Source organism: Nannospalax galili, unplaced genomic scaffold (genome assembly GCF_000622305.1).
Source record: "Nannospalax galili isolate Female #2095 unplaced genomic scaffold, S.galili_v1.0 scaffold510, whole genome shotgun sequence".
Classification (NCBI taxonomy): domain Eukaryota; kingdom Metazoa; phylum Chordata; class Mammalia; order Rodentia; family Spalacidae; genus Nannospalax; species Nannospalax galili.
Window position 1 is genome coordinate 2,471,185 of NW_008329677.1, and position 15,361 is coordinate 2,486,545.

Sequence of the window (15,361 nt, forward strand, 5' to 3'; positions counted from 1 at the left end):
ATTTTGTTCCTAATCAGAAAGTGCTGCTCAGATGTAAGACTTCAAATCTTGGTCTGCAGTACAGTAGTGCCCACCTGTAGCTAAGGGAGACAACCTGCTATTGTTCTAAAATAATGTCTAAATTTGTGTTCTCCCCCTATCTAGAAGCCTTTGAGGGGGAACTGACACTGATTCTAACCATTCCAATAGCTATCAAAGTGCCTGAAAGCAAATTCTGAATCCATAAATCTCAAGTCCAGCCTTGGCAGACAAAAGAAAAATGAGGAGGAACCCAATAGAGGGATGCTTTTGGAAGCTCTCGTGAAGAAATTCCAATGGACTCTCATGAACATTTGAAATTTGCCTTGTTCTGACCTTTTTCTAGTTCCCTGTCTAGAACTTGTAACGCTAATTACTCTTGCCTTTACTTCTCCTTCACATCTCCTATTCATGATTCAAGGACTTTCTTTTCCTCTTAGAGACAAGAGTTATGCAATTTGGGAGTCTTTTAGATAGACCCACTGAAGAGGTACCCTAATTGCCTCACCCTGTGTCCCTGTTCAGCATGGAAGAAGCCAGAGTAGTCTGCGTCCCTATTCCCTATCTGCAAATTGGGTAACCTCTTCAGACAATGGTGTGATAAGAACAGGAGGTAGGAATCGGCTAGGCAGTTAGGGTAAAAAGACCCCCCCCCCAAAATAGCCAGTTTCTTGGCTCAAAGTCAAAACGTCCTTGGGCCTCTTAGCAACATACTCTGTTCCAAAGGCCAAAAATGTCTAAAGTATTTGGGAACTCTAATCCTTAAAAGATTTTAGGATTACCTCTTCAGAGGGGGGAATGTTAGAGTAGCAAAAAGCCCCATAAAAAAGGGAAAAAAGAGTACATGAAGTTATCAGGAAAAAGTGATGGGGAGATATGGGAGTTGGAGGGGAGGGAGTGGGCATGGATTTGATCAGAACACCCTATATGCATGTATGAAATTCTCAATAAATTATTTTAAAAAATTCTACCTGTGCTGAACATATACAGATGCCTTTTGTGATCACTTCTGTGATGGTTAGTTTTAACGGTCAACTTGACACAATCATAAATCACTTGGAAAGGGAATCTCAGTGTGGGCTTGTGCAGGTTGGCCTATGGGAGTGTCTGTGGGTAGATTATCTGCATTAGTGTGAAGACCTGCCCACTGTGGGTGATACCATTCTCTTGGCATGGGATCCTGGACTGTGTAAGTGTATAGAAAATGAGCTGAGCACTAGCATGAATGCATTAATTAATTAATTCATTGTCCTCTGTTCTCAACTGTGGAAATAACGGGACCAATTCTTTCAGTCTGCCTCTGTGACTTCCTTGTTAGTTGGACTGGAATTGTGAGCTGAAATGAACTCTTTCTCCCCTAACTTGCTTTTGTCAGATATCTGATCACAGCAACGGGAGATGAAACAAAGTCAACACAATACAGTGTAACAACTATATATTAGGACAATCAAACCAATGCTATTTAAACAGCACTTGCTTTGTACTGGGGATCTGGAGGAAGTTAAAGTACACAGGCAAAAGGAGCTGGAGAGATGGCTGGCTCAGCAGTTAAGAGTGCTGACTATTCTTGCTGAGGAGCTAGGTTCAGTTCCCAGAATCCACATGGCAGCTAACAACTGTGCGTGACTCCAGTTCCAGGGTATCTGATGCCCTCTTCTGAATTCCGTGAGCACTGCATGACACAGATGCACCTACATACATGCAGGCAATACATTCATACACATAAAACAAAAATAATAAATAAAAATTACAAAGTACACAGGAGAAGGTGTACAAAGCTGTGATGTGACATCTTACATACAATTACTGTGACATCTAGTGTATAGGGCTTGAACAACCATAGGTGGCGTCTTTGGCAGTTCTGAAGCTAATTCTCCATAGACACCAAGGGACCACTGCATTTGTATTAAGCAAAGTTCATTTCCTTCTAAAGAGCATTATCATTTTAAAGTAAGCATAGTTGAAATCAGTTTCCTTCTGAGGACTTGGAATAAGTTAATTACCTGCCCTGACTTCTCTAGGACTTGCTGGACTATCCTGTAACAAGAATGGAAGTCACTCTGCAAGGTGTTAACAAATGCTGCTGTGCTTTCACTGTGCTACTGAAGAATCTGATTTTAAAGAGCAAGATAAACTCCTGCCCACATCCTTCCAGCAAAATCAATGCTTGTGATTGGCCAGGCAGGCAGGCAGGCAAGAGAAGTGAACAGTGAAGAACATCTTCAAGTTCATTATATTTTGCATTCCTTGAAATGAGGAGCTGAAATCCCTGGAAGTCTCAGAGCAGCAAAGGACCCATGGTACAGACTTTAATTTCTCGGCCTCATTCATGTGAAAAATTCTTTCCATGAGCCCATGCATGCATTAACAGTGATTATGCAACAGGCCAGCACCCTGGGAAGGATGGGACCCTGGGCCCTGGGAGTCCCTGGCTCAGCTCTTTCTTGGAAGCAAAGACAGAAATTCATGACTCCCATAACCCCAGGCTAGCATCAAGTCCCAAACCCTTTGTAGCTCATTCATCTGTGGCCCTCCTGGCCCCTTACTCCTGACTCCATTTACAGAACAGATGGTGCTCAGGCCCTAGGCCCTGATGGCCTGTTCCTTTGCAGAAGCTAGAATCTTCTAAGTTTTGGGTTCTATTCTAGCACATGTTCACCTAACATCACATGAGGAAACTGAAGCATTTGGAAAATAGGCTGTGTCAGAGTACTGACTGAAGCTGGCTTATCAGAACGCCTGCTTTCATCCTTCCCTGCCACAGTTTTCATGTGGCAATTCTATGGAGTCAGTACAAGAGAGAGCTCCTCCAAAATGGCCAGCCCCCACTCCTAGATGGCCCTTTCCCACAGCAGCAGAACAGTTTCTGAGATCAGCAGTGATTTTAACTTGATGGCCTCTAGAGCAGCACCCTTAGCAAACTAGCCATGCAGAGCAAGGAAAGCACCTGCTGTCTGCCAAGGCAGAGTGCCATCGCCTCAGCGTGCAGGTGATCAGAGGACAACGCCACCATATCAAGTTCAGCATCAAAGGACCTGGGCCTTAGCTGGTGCTCCCAGCCATTCTGACCTCTTTCAGGCTTTTGATGACTATTATTCAAAAAAGCTTATTTTTAAGAATCAGGGTGGAGATTATAGGTCTTAAAGGACATTCTATCCCACACCTCTTCCTTCTCTTAGAAACAGACATTGCAGACTTATCTCTGCCCTGATCATATGATATTCTTTATCACTGTCATAGGCTTCCTGCCATCCCAAGCCAAGTTCCAGAAGCCAGAGTTGAACCAATACAAAGGCATGTCCTCTGTGCTCCTCACTTTTTGTCAACTTGACACACAAGTGTCAAGAAGAGGGAATCTCAGTTGAGGAACTTTCTTCAGCAGATTGGCCTGTGGACTTGTCTGTGGGGCATTTTCTTAACTGTTAATTGATGTACAAGGCCCTAGCCTGCTGTGGGCAGTGCCATCCCTGGGCAGATGGGCCTGGGCTGTATAAGAAAAGTAGCTGGTCAAGCCAGAGGAAACAAGCCAGTAAGCAGCATCTTCTGTGCTTCAGGTCTGTCCTCCTGATTTCTACTTTGAGCTCCTATCCTGGCTTCCCTCAATGGTGGTCTGTAACCTGTAGGCTGTAATAAACTCTCTCCTCTCCAAGTTGCTTTTAGTCATGATGTTTAATCACAGCAGCAAAAGGCAAACTAGGACACCTCCCAACAATGGGTTTGAATAAAGGTTAGAACATTTGCTGAAAGGAAAGCTAGGGAAACTCTATTTTTTCTACTTTTTTTCTAGCTCACTCCTAACTTAAAGTAATGCATGGAAGTTTTATAACTACAGAGTTTCTCTATTTCTAAGACGTCATTTTATATGCTTCAACTTCTGCAGATCAAACATTTGAAAAAATATAGCAAGAATGCACAGAGCACAGTCTTTCTATTTCCATGTTAAACATATTGGACTTGCTCAGAACTCATTTCAAAAGTGGAGATTTGGACAGTTGGTCAAAATGCAAATATCCTCCCATATATTTAATTGGACAAAATTTTCTATCCAAACTATCATTGATTTTCAGAGCCACAAGATTCCTTTTTGAATCTCAGCAGCGCTTTAGTGGGATAAACGTTCCTGATGTGCTTGATCCCAACTCACAAGACACCCTGAGGTCTGGGATGTCGAACTTAGTTTGAACAATTCTATACCTGGGATCTGGAGTGTTCTCCCAAAGACCCATACGTTAAAGGTTGGTTCTCAGCTTGGTGCTATTGGGATGTGGTGAACACTTGGAGAGGTAGGGCCCAGAGAAGACTTGGGGCCATTAGGGATGTGTCCTTCAGGAAAACTGTGGAACCCCTGTCTCTTCTCTTTCTCTTGATTTCTGGTCATAGGGTGAGTATGAGTAATTTCATTTTGACAAACACCTCCTGCCTGCCACCATTATGACGCACCTTGTCACAGGCCCAAAAGCAATGGAGCCAGATTAACATGAACTGACCACCAGAACTGGGAGCCAAAATGAACCTTTTCTCTTTATAAGGTGATTATAATATTTTGTTACAGTAATGGAAAGTGGACTAACACAGATATAAAAAGTTTAGCCAAACCTCAACCACAGCCCAGCAATGGCTGGTAATAGAGAGGTACAGAGAACTCACAATGTCCAACCTCTGTGATAAAGACACCTAGATATAAAGATATGAGCCTCATCACTTCAGCCCAAGGGAAGCTCTCTGCTTGGTAAAAGGAATGTGATGTCTTTGTTATGAATACAGGAGGATCCTAAGAAATGGGTCATTCCAAGCTGTCATGACATTTCCTTCCTTCCTTCCTTCCTTCCTTCCTTCCTTCCTTCCTTCCTTCCTTCCTTCCTTCCCCCTCCCGCCGTCCCTCTCTCCCTCCCCACTTCCCTCCCTCCCTCCCTCCTTCCTTCCTTCCTTTGTATGTGCGCCCTCCCCCCCTCCCTCCCTTCCTTCCTTCCTTCCTTCCTTCCTTCCTTCCTTCCTTCCTTCCTAGTTTGTATATGCATGAGTTCTATGGTGCATGTGTCAGAAGACAGCAGGAGTTATTTCTTTCTATCATGTGGGTTCTGGAGATTGAACTCAGATCATCAGGCTTGGTGGCAAGTGCCTTTACCTGCTGATCCATTTTGCTAGCCCCTCCTTCCTTTCCTAAACCTCAACTCTAACCTCCAATGTATTTGGATCAGCAACATAACAAGAGAAAGTTAGAAGGGAAAAAGATGTACTTACCAAGACACTTTTTCATCATAAATGAACTGTGAATAAATAAGAAGAAAGAGGGTTAGACACATATGCACCATACACACACATAATGCTTTAAGATGGTATGCTGCTAACATTTGCAGCCAACATGATGGCATTAGGGGCTGGGCTGGAACGTCAGGCACCTGTGGACAAGCTATTTCTGTACTGGCCAGTCTTTGGCCAGTGCTAATGAAGGAAATGTGGTGGGAAGATTGGGCGGGCATGTGTGGAGGGAGAGGAGCCAGGTGATCCCATTCTCCCTGCAGTTTCCATCCAAGGGTGGGAAGGGTGACTGCTCTGCTTCATAAAACAAGGCACATTGTGGAATTTAGGTCTAGAAGGGGAAGTAGGAGCTTGGTAGGTTCTAAATGCTGGTCCCTTAGGTGCCACTGGTGACATTTCTATGCATTTCAGGGAACCATGTAGCCCCATTTACAGTTCTGACATTCCATGTGCTCGACATTGCCTTTTTAATTGGCTCCTTTTGTTTCTAAGGGAGACCTTATATCACAAGGCGAGGTGGGGGATCAGTATCTCTTAGCATCCCACATGGAAGGTGATCTTGAGAAAGCTGAGTGAGGAGGCAAAAAACTGTCTTGTAGATCCCAGGCACTGTTGGCTGCCGATGCCTGCACCACGGCCTGACCTTCTGTTAAGGAAGGCGGCTAGGAAGGGCCAGAAACAATGAAGGAAACACGTGCCAAACTGAGATTTTATTTTTATCTGTGTGGACCAAGAGAACATTTACAACAAAGTTTAATGAGTTAACCTCCAATCTACACACATGTAAGATCATTTCCCACTTTGGGGGAAAATCCCGTTATAATCCTTTGATTTATACAGAGAAATAAAACTTCAGGAAACCTAATTTCTGGAGTTGTTCATCTGTTGCAGAACTGATTCCAGGGCTCAGCCCTGGCTCATAATTTGAGTTTCTTTTCATGGCACATGTATAAGTCCAAATGACTTAGAGAAATCATAAAAGTGCACCTGTTAATCAGTCAGAAAGCCAAGGACGTGGTTCATGTGACTGCTCTGACCCTGGGGCTCTGTGGGTGGCACTTCCTATGGAGGCAGAAGCTTGCAGGACAATCTGGGTGTACAGTGTCATTATGACAGCAAGACAGTAAATGTAGCTAACGCTGTGGGCATCGCTTTGTTCTCTAGTGATTATAACAATTTCCAGTTGCCTGAGACAGAAAAGACACTGCAAAGATGGCTCCCAAGACACACAAGGAGCTCTCTTAAATTATCTTGAAGGTCTAAAGGAGAAGAACGAGAAGGAAGGAGCCATGTGTATTTGTAACTAGGTCTAACAAGCAGTTGAAAAAAATGTTGGTTCATCATTTTTGTTACTTACGTCTTCGCCATCGAGTTCGACAAATTCACATTTGGATGAAAATTCCAAACCAAAATGGGAGGAGGATGAAAGAAGTCAAAGAAACAGCCCCATGATCTAGGCTGGATGGTGTGGAAGGAATCTAGTCCCTGGAAGGATTTAGTTGTCAGTTGCTTTACACAATCATTAGCTTTAACAAATTGTTATCAAGAAATAATGGAAGAGCACCAATTGTTTAAGGTGGAAAGCATTTTTATTAACTACTTAATTCAATATTAGTCTTAGCAATGGGGCTGGAAAAATTATTTCATAGCTACTCAAGAGAATACGAGATACTGGGAGAGAGTTTATTAAATCAGGACAATTTAATTTTCTTCTATCGGAGAAGGCAGGTGATACATATATGAAAACAGCTTTTAGGAAGCTTGTATTCTGTATAAGCTGCCCCACAGACAGGGCCACAGATCTACAGAGGGACTGGATGAGAGTTCACTAGTCTTGTTACAGAAATACCCCTGTGGCTTTCTAGGATCAACCTTGGGCCACTATGGCTTTAGCTACTGACTATTTGAAGAAAAAAAATGGACCTAATTATACAAAAGTCCTTGTTGTGGTTTGAGTGTGAAATGTCCCGCACAGGTTGAATACTTGGTCCCCAGCTGGCGGTGCTCCCTTGGGAGGCTGTGGTACCTTTGTAATAAAGGCTTAGTTAGGAGAACTGAGCCACTGACCTTGTAGGAATCTGCTTCTGCTTCTGGCCCAAGCTCTCTGCTTCCTGATCCATTAGGAAGTGAACAGGGTACCTCACATTCCTTCTCCCACAGACAGACTTCCCTGCCATGTTGGCCTGTACCCTCTGAAACTACGAGCCCGAATAAACTTCTTTAACTTGCTACTGTCAGGTGTTTTGTTACAGTGAAAAGTAACCAGCACAGTCCCAAAATGAGAACAGAGTTTACAGGGAGATCAGAAAAACAGCAGGCAGACCTAGACGGCATGGGGTAAGCTACTAGCTGTAGGCATCATGAGCCTGAGGGATTTTTGTGGTGGTAGGGGTGAGGAGTGAGGGATTGTGGTTTAGGGAGTCAGACACAGAAAGAGAAATGAGGTCATCTTGCTTCAAGTTCTAATACATGGTAGAGATCTTCTGTTGTATCCGAACAACAGATACAGTTTTCCCTTTGATCTCTTCCTGGCCTGAGGACGACCCATGACTCAGGGCAGGGCTGCTGCAGCTGTGGAGGAAGAGACTGCCCACAAAGCCAGGGGGCTTAGCTGCCCTGTGGCTGATACACAAACACAGTGCAGTTTATCCCTCTACCTTAAGAGGACTGTGTAGAGAAATGAGAAAATGCAGGAAAGATGGAATAAAGGGACTCAAAATCTAGGTGGAAATAGGCTTGTTTCTTGTAGGAAAGGAAGGAAAGGAGGGGAGGTTAGTTATGAACCACTGTGAGTATCAGTGGAGGGCAGTGGTGGGATTGGGGCAGCAGAGCAGCAGCTGGCATCCTCTCCAGGAAGACTGAAAATGAGGACATCAGCAAAGATAGCAGAATATTCTCTAGAAAGACATTGTGGAATCTGATGGGGCCCTAGTATCACTCTGTCTGGAAACTTAAAACGACGACAGGTGTTAAGACTTGCTTGAGGATGGTGGTTGGGAAGAATAGATTTGATGTCTTTACAGATTTTATTTAACTCTCTTGTGATAAATAATGAAAATCTCTCTCTTTTTACGTTCTACCTGTAAGTGGAAATAAAACAGCCCCCCGCCCCCCCCTTATAGGAACAGATCAGACTGTAGAGGAAAAGAAACCTGAAATCATTCAACAAGAAACGCCAACCCTTGTTTCATCCTATCACCACTAGATGGCACGCATGTTCCATCCCTCCAACCGTGTTGCCCCTACCAAGGTAATGAACTTGAAATGAAGTCAGTTCAAGTCCATTTTCAAAGCTCTGGTAAATCTGCGGAGTGGAGGCTCCTCAAGGCAGGCAGCCTACTGAAGAGCCTACAGCCAGCATATAGCCGCATGAGACAAGGTGGGGACAAGCCATTATCTATGTCAACATTTAATCTAGTGAGTTGTAACCAACTGATCTCCTTTTCTGTGTTTGGAACAGATCCAGGCTTTTCCCATTGAAAGCAAGCCTTGAGTACGCTCTGCTGCTCTGTGCTCTGTGTTTGAGGCCAGGCACAAGATGGCCCAGAGACCACACAGCCAGTGGTGATGAAAGCTGGGCCTCAGATTTGCTGAGCAAGGGCTGGGCTGGGCCTCTGACCCACATGTGTATCATCCAAAGCTATCCATGGCTTTGCCCTCAGGTTTCCGTGTATCCTGCAGCTGTGCTAAATATGAACAAACAGAAATGAATTTGACAAAAGCATTCATTTCCTCCAGACTTCAGAGAAATGGCTGGGTACCATGGAAACTAGCTTGTCAATCCTGGTATCTGCTCCAGAGTTCCTTCAAGCAAGACAGGCTAAATTCAGGCAGGTGAATCCCTGGATGTTAGAGCATCTTGGGGGAACTGCCAAGGGAATGGCTCCCTCAGGATGGAAGAACAGCAAAAAACAAGTCAGGAATGGCTTAGTTATAATAAGGAGAGGAGAGGAGAGGGTAGAGAGGGTGGGCAAGTGGCTGCCTTAGTATCAGCACAGTAGTCCCAGGCTTTGCTTCCTGGAAGCGCTAGCCACAAAACAGGGATGGCCACGTGGCTGAGATTCAGAGCCTCCATCACAGTCACTGGTATTGCTAGAATTTTAAGCAGTGAAAATGATGGGAGAAAATCAAGAGCATCATTTTCTTTCAAGAGGCTGAAACCTTGAAAATCTTTCTTTTCTAACTATCATTTGGAGATTGCCTTCCCCCATAGACCCTTCTCATTCAACAGCATGGGGACCCCCTCAGCTGATCTGCATTTACAGCATCATAGCTTCAAGTCTGGGAGCAGGTGGTGCAGGTAGTTTAGCTCAGGAGAGGAATCCAATGGGACATCCTAGAAAGCTGGTTGTTTTGTGCCACACGATGCTCTATGCTTTAAGGATAATGCAATTTTATACTTCAAGACACTGGGAGGGTAACCAGATGGTGTTAGCTGGCTGCAGGAAGTAGGGTAAGAAATAAAGGGCTTGAGAAGTGAAGTACTGACCATCCATAGAAGTATGTAAGTACCAGTCACAGACAGGGTAGAAGAATGATGGGAAGATGCATTTAGTAGGAGATGAGGGTTGCTGAGTTAGGGCTGTAGCTGAGCAATGCAAAAGCAATGAAGTACAGACTAAGATTTTCAAGTCCTTTTCCTTGTAAAAGAGGCTGACTCCACACTGCAAGCTGACCTGTGTCTCTATTAAAAGAACAAATGCAAGGATGAACTCAGCCTCCCAGTATCCCTAGCATCACTGAAAGCAGGCCATCCTTATCAGGGATTGCAAAAACAGTTAATCTTTGTACGACCACGGTCAATTTGTTTCAGGACCTTAACATTCTGTCATAGTCACGTTTGTGAGAATCCCATCATTCCGTAAACCACTGCTACAACATATTGTTGTTACTCCTACTTGGCCAGAAGGAGAGCTAAAACGAAACTGGAGTACAATAAGCATAAGACAATCAAGGTCTCCAAACGGGAGCAAGCAGTTAATTCCCAGTGAAGAACGGGACCAAGAAGGATAGGTGACTGGCCAGAGGGGAGGACATCTGGGAGGTAAAGGACAAGCCTCATCATGAGTTCTAACATGCCTTTTCTACCAAAACACTTCTGGAATAGTTAAGATTAACTGTTGTGATATTTAGCTTTAATTGTCAACTTGACATCACCTGGAATCACCTGGGAAGAGAGGCTTTATGACATTGGGTTGTCCTGTGGCCATGTCTGTGAGGGGCTGTCTTAGTCGATATGGGAAGACCCAGCCAACCGATCCCTAGGACAGGGGTTCCTGAATGGTATAAGAGTGGAGAAATCAAGCTGAACACTCGTAAGCAAGTAGGGATGCGTGCATTTGTTTTTCTCTGTCCTTGACTGTGGATGTGATGTGACTAGCTGTTTGAAGTTCTTGCTTTGACTTTCCCCCAGTGATGGATTTGTGGCCTGGAAGTGGGAGCCCAATAAACCCTTCCTCCCCTATACTGCTTTTTCTTAGGGTATTTTTATAACAGCAGCATAAATGAAGCTACAGCATTTGTCTTCAAGAGTTCTAGGAGATGTGGGTCAAGGCTACTTTTTTTTCTAACAACGTGATTGCAAAATAAGGAAGATTTCAAAGAACTGGATAGAAAGTCTGAATTCTTTTTTAATTTTTTAAAATTATTATTTTATTTTATGTGTATGCATGTATTGCCTGCATGTGGGTAAGTGCACCTGTGTCGTGCAATGCCCGCAGAGGACAAAAGAGGTTGTTGGATCCCCTGGGACTGGAGTTACGGACAGCTGTTAACTGCCATGTGGGTGCTGGGATTCGAACCTGGATCTTCTGCAAGAACAGTGTTCTTTACTGCTGAGCCATCTCTCCAGCCCCTGGAAAGTCTGAATTCTATATAGTTGTACTTTATATCTGGTGCTACATGGAATGGTGTAGCTGAACCATCTTATACACCTGCTCTGTAACCTGAGGCATGGAAGCCTGTGAAGAGTAGTGTTTCTCATAGGACAGTTTGCTCATATAACTGCACTCTTCAATATGGTAGCTGCAAGCCATTGACGACTTCACATGTGCGATTTAACAAAAATAAAACTTCAGTTGCTTGCTCTTACTAGGCGCATTTCAAGTGTTGAGTCGCTGCACATGACCATATGGTTTCTGTGGCCACCACATGAAATGTGACCAAGTTCTAGGCCATTTCCATTACTGTAGAGATTCTGTTGAAGCTGCTATGGTTTGGATGAGTGTTCCCCCCTAACCCCCGAAGGGTCATGTGTTACAAGCTTGGTCCTTAGACTGGCATCATTGGAAGGCTAGAGAAAACTTTTCGAGGTAGAGCCTAGCGGGAGTCCTTAGGCTACTGGAAACTTGTCCTTCAAGGTAGCTGTTTCTGTTTTCTTCCTTGCTTTTTGGCTCATGAAGTTGACCATTTGTTCCCCTACACACACCTGTCATAATGTGCCTCCTTCACCAGAGGCCCAAAGTGGAGTTACTTGAACTTGGACTAGAGCCTCTAGGACCACTGGCTAAACAAACATTTTCTCTTCATAATGCCTCAGGTATTTTATCACGGTAACTAAAGCTGACTAACACAGTCACTAACTATCTCTGGCAGGTGTGTCAGCTGGGCTGTCTGTTCACCCCTGTGGGATCACTTCATTCAGGGACACTGCAGAGAGTCCTCCAGAGATGGAAAAGTAAGCATTAGCTTAAAGTAGCCTTGTTGCTGTGCCTACACCCAGAGCAGCCTGAGGACTGCCCCAACTGGGGTCAGTGACTTTCCTGTTCTATCATCTGCAGTCAGGCAGCACTTTGAATTGGACTTCTGTACGAGGCCAAGTTATGGAGAACTCATTCCACAGGCTTTTCCATCTGTCATGAAAGCGTTCTTCTCTTGATGTTCATAATCCCTGTCTTCAAGCTGAGATGAAGGGTAAAAATAAAGTATTTCCTCTTGGGCAGCTGCTAGGCTGATGATGTAATGAATCATTTGCATTTATGTAAATTGCATGATTATGTAAATTACAGTGACATTTCAGTGCAAGAAACTGACAGGCTTGCTGGAATTTGGAGGAAGGGAAGGACTCAGAGGCCTGGGATGCTTCATGCCCAGGGTCCATGTGCTCCAGGAGTGGAGGAGAAGCAGTGGAGAGTTGCAAGTATTTGGGGACAAGTGCTGCATGCCACAATGCCCGCATTACAGGGAACTCAGAATACTCTCAGGATTTAATAGGTGACATTTCTCTTGCAGAGAGAGACTCAAGTCATTGGAGGGGCCTCCACGCACGTGCAGATTTTCCATGGACTTCAGTGTAAAGGATGTCACCAAAGCTAAAGGAATGCTTGATTTGGGTGTGTGGGTGAGTATAATGAGGAACACATACTGTATGCTTTAGAAAGACTAATTGATTTAGATAATGATTTATCTTCATTTTCTTTTTAAAACAGAAAAATCATAAAGTAGTATGGAGAAAAATTGAGGTGGAAGTTAAACACCAAAGCGAATCAACTTCAGGTCTCTAAATGATCTTTTTTTTTGGTCTTTTTGAGACAGGGTCTCCCTGTAGCCCCAGCTGGCCTGGAACTCACTATGTAGACCAGGCTGGCCTTGAACTCACAGAGATAACCTGCCTCTGCCTCCCGAGTGCTGGGACTACAGGCGTGTGCCACCATGCCCTAAGTGAACTTTTCTTTAGCTTTGCTGGTTGCAGAGTGTACGTGTGTGTGTCTTAACTCCTAAGCTTTTGCTTTCTGCCTTGTCAGTGCCTCACCTGCACCTATTTATATTCTACCAATTTTAGATTCCAGGTACCAACCATGCCATTAAACACTTTCCTGACTGGACTCAGAGCCCTCTGTCCCTTAGCAACCACCAGTATCTCTGGAGACGTGGTCTTGCCTACTCTTTGGATCTGTAGGCCTCTTTGGATCTGTTGTGTGACTTTGAAGGGCCTCTTGATGGGAAAGCATATCGAAATGTCATCTGGTCCCACTTAATCCAGACTTATACTGTGAGTGAATGGGCTCTCAATGTACAACCTGAGGGGGTCAGCAGTAATGCCTGCTGAACATTTTAGAACCTTAAAAAACACCAATAGTTAAATAAATTGTTTAGAAAGCTTGTTAATTATTTATGGGTTGGAGACAGGGCTTTTAAACAAAAGCATTTCAAGTGCCTGTGGCATAGTTCTATAGGGAAGCTTGGTATTATTTAAGGAAAATGAGAAGAAAAAATGTTTTTGTAACCATTTTGGGGGATCACAAAAGACAGGCATAAGAAATGTTGACAAAAAGTTACAGAAAATCAGCGAGTCATAGCCTAAGGCTGGGGTGTGGAGTAGATTTGGGGATGCTGTGAAAGGTGCTCTAAGTGCTGCGCTTCTGGGTATGAGACTGTGCTTTACTCCTCACAAAGTCTCATGTGGAAACGACTCCAGAGGCAGGACTAGGGAGATGGCTCAGTGGGTAAAATGTTTGCTGCACAAAAATAAAGGTCTAGGTTTGGATGTCCAGCACCCAGGTAAAAGCTGGATTGGTGGTGCATACCTAAAGGGTGGAGACAAATCAATCCTGGGCTCCCTGGCCAGCAGGCTCCAGGGTCCGTGAGAGACTCTGCCTAAAAAAAGTAAGGTGGAGACATGATTGAGGAAAGACACCTCAAGGTCAACCTTCGGCCTTCTCAAGGGTTAGCACACACATGTGCATACACACATATACCACACAATGCACATCTCCTCCCACCCCCCAAAAGAAAGCAATCCAGGCTCACTAACAGAAGTCAAAAATGTAGACAAACTAAGATAGTGTAAGCTATCATAGTATCTTTTCTCTGGCATCTCAAAATTGACTTTGGAAATGATAATTGCTATGCCAGAGATCAATATTCCAATGAGTTTCTAGCCATAGTTAGAAGTTATGCTTTTCAAAATAATGCTCCTGGAGGTGGAAGATGATGCTTGTTGCAATCAGTTTCTTGGGTTCTGCTTGAGAACCTAAAGAAAGAAGATCTCTGGCTTCTGCATTTTAAATAAAATGTCAGTTGCTTCAGATGCTCACTGAAGTTGAGAGAGCAACCAGTTAATATAAACAGAAGCAAGATTCAGCCTTGAAGGGTTCCCACCTTATCGGTTCCATTTCTTTTTAATAACAGACAAATGCAGTTTTCCTCAAAATCACAAAACCCTAGCTCTGACAATTTGTCTATAAATACACAGTCCAAGTCTTCGACTGATGGCACATCACTTGATGTTGCAGTTTGCTACTGGCCGAAGAAAACACAGAACTGACTTGTTCAGCTATGATTTATGCACTGAAGCCCTAAGGCAGATGGTTGTTTGGTCCGAAGACTGAGCTCAGTAGAGTGTATCACCTGTGACCCAGAGAAGCCAATCCCCTTTACTTCTTCACACACCATGAGCAACAATTACATTTTCTTTACTATGGACAGGTCTGGATAAATTGGGCAGCACAGTTCTTTCACGCACAGTCCAGGAGGCATCTATGCTGAAAGCAGAGAGGAGAGTTGACACTAGCAAGGCTTCTCTTGGGAGTAGATATGGACAAGCCTGTGCTCTGGGGGGACCTTACTTTTTCCCTTCCATTTCCTTGCCTTGTCTTTGTGAGCCTAGTCATTTCTTTCTGCTCCTGAGCAGAGTAGATAGTTGTATTCATTTATGGCATCTCCTACCCACGTCTCTTGAAAAAGAGTAATTTTCAAAAAGCATGAGAAAATACCCTAAAAGGGCAGAAAAGTGGAGTGTACATGAGCAACATAGGTTGGTCTCTTGTAGAACAGAGTTCACTAGAAACTGTTTGGGAAGTCTGGGTGGAGGTGAGAAGAGTCATCTAGGTTTTAGGTGATCGGGCCTTTCCTACAGGTGGCAGCTGAGAATAAGAACAGGGTTCCCATATGTCCTAAAGTCTTCGGACTGGGACTTCAAAAGAGGAGCATGATACGCTGAGGCCCTCTGCTCTTGAGTTGGGTCTGAGTCCTTTCAATGATTCATGTTTTAACTCCAGAGTTTGGATGACAAGCTTTAGAATGTGTGTGTATTAGTCTGGGTTCTCCAAAGAAACAGAACTGGTAGAACGAATATATATATATA

At 44.0% G+C, this 15,361-nt stretch overlaps 1 protein-coding gene across 3 annotated transcripts in view; it reads right to left on the reverse strand.

The window, feature by feature from the left end:
- Slc24a3 (solute carrier family 24 member 3) overlaps positions 1-15,361 on the reverse strand; it is a 571,799-nt gene that overhangs the window by 46,893 nt on the left and 509,545 nt on the right. For all 3 annotated transcript variants that reach the window (XM_008841377.3, XM_029567633.1, XM_029567635.1), the window contains exon 8: positions 5,260-5,285. In XM_008841377.3, coding sequence (XP_008839599.1) covers positions 5,260-5,285 — 26 coding nt within the window. The remainder of the gene's footprint in view (positions 1-5,259; positions 5,286-15,361) is intronic.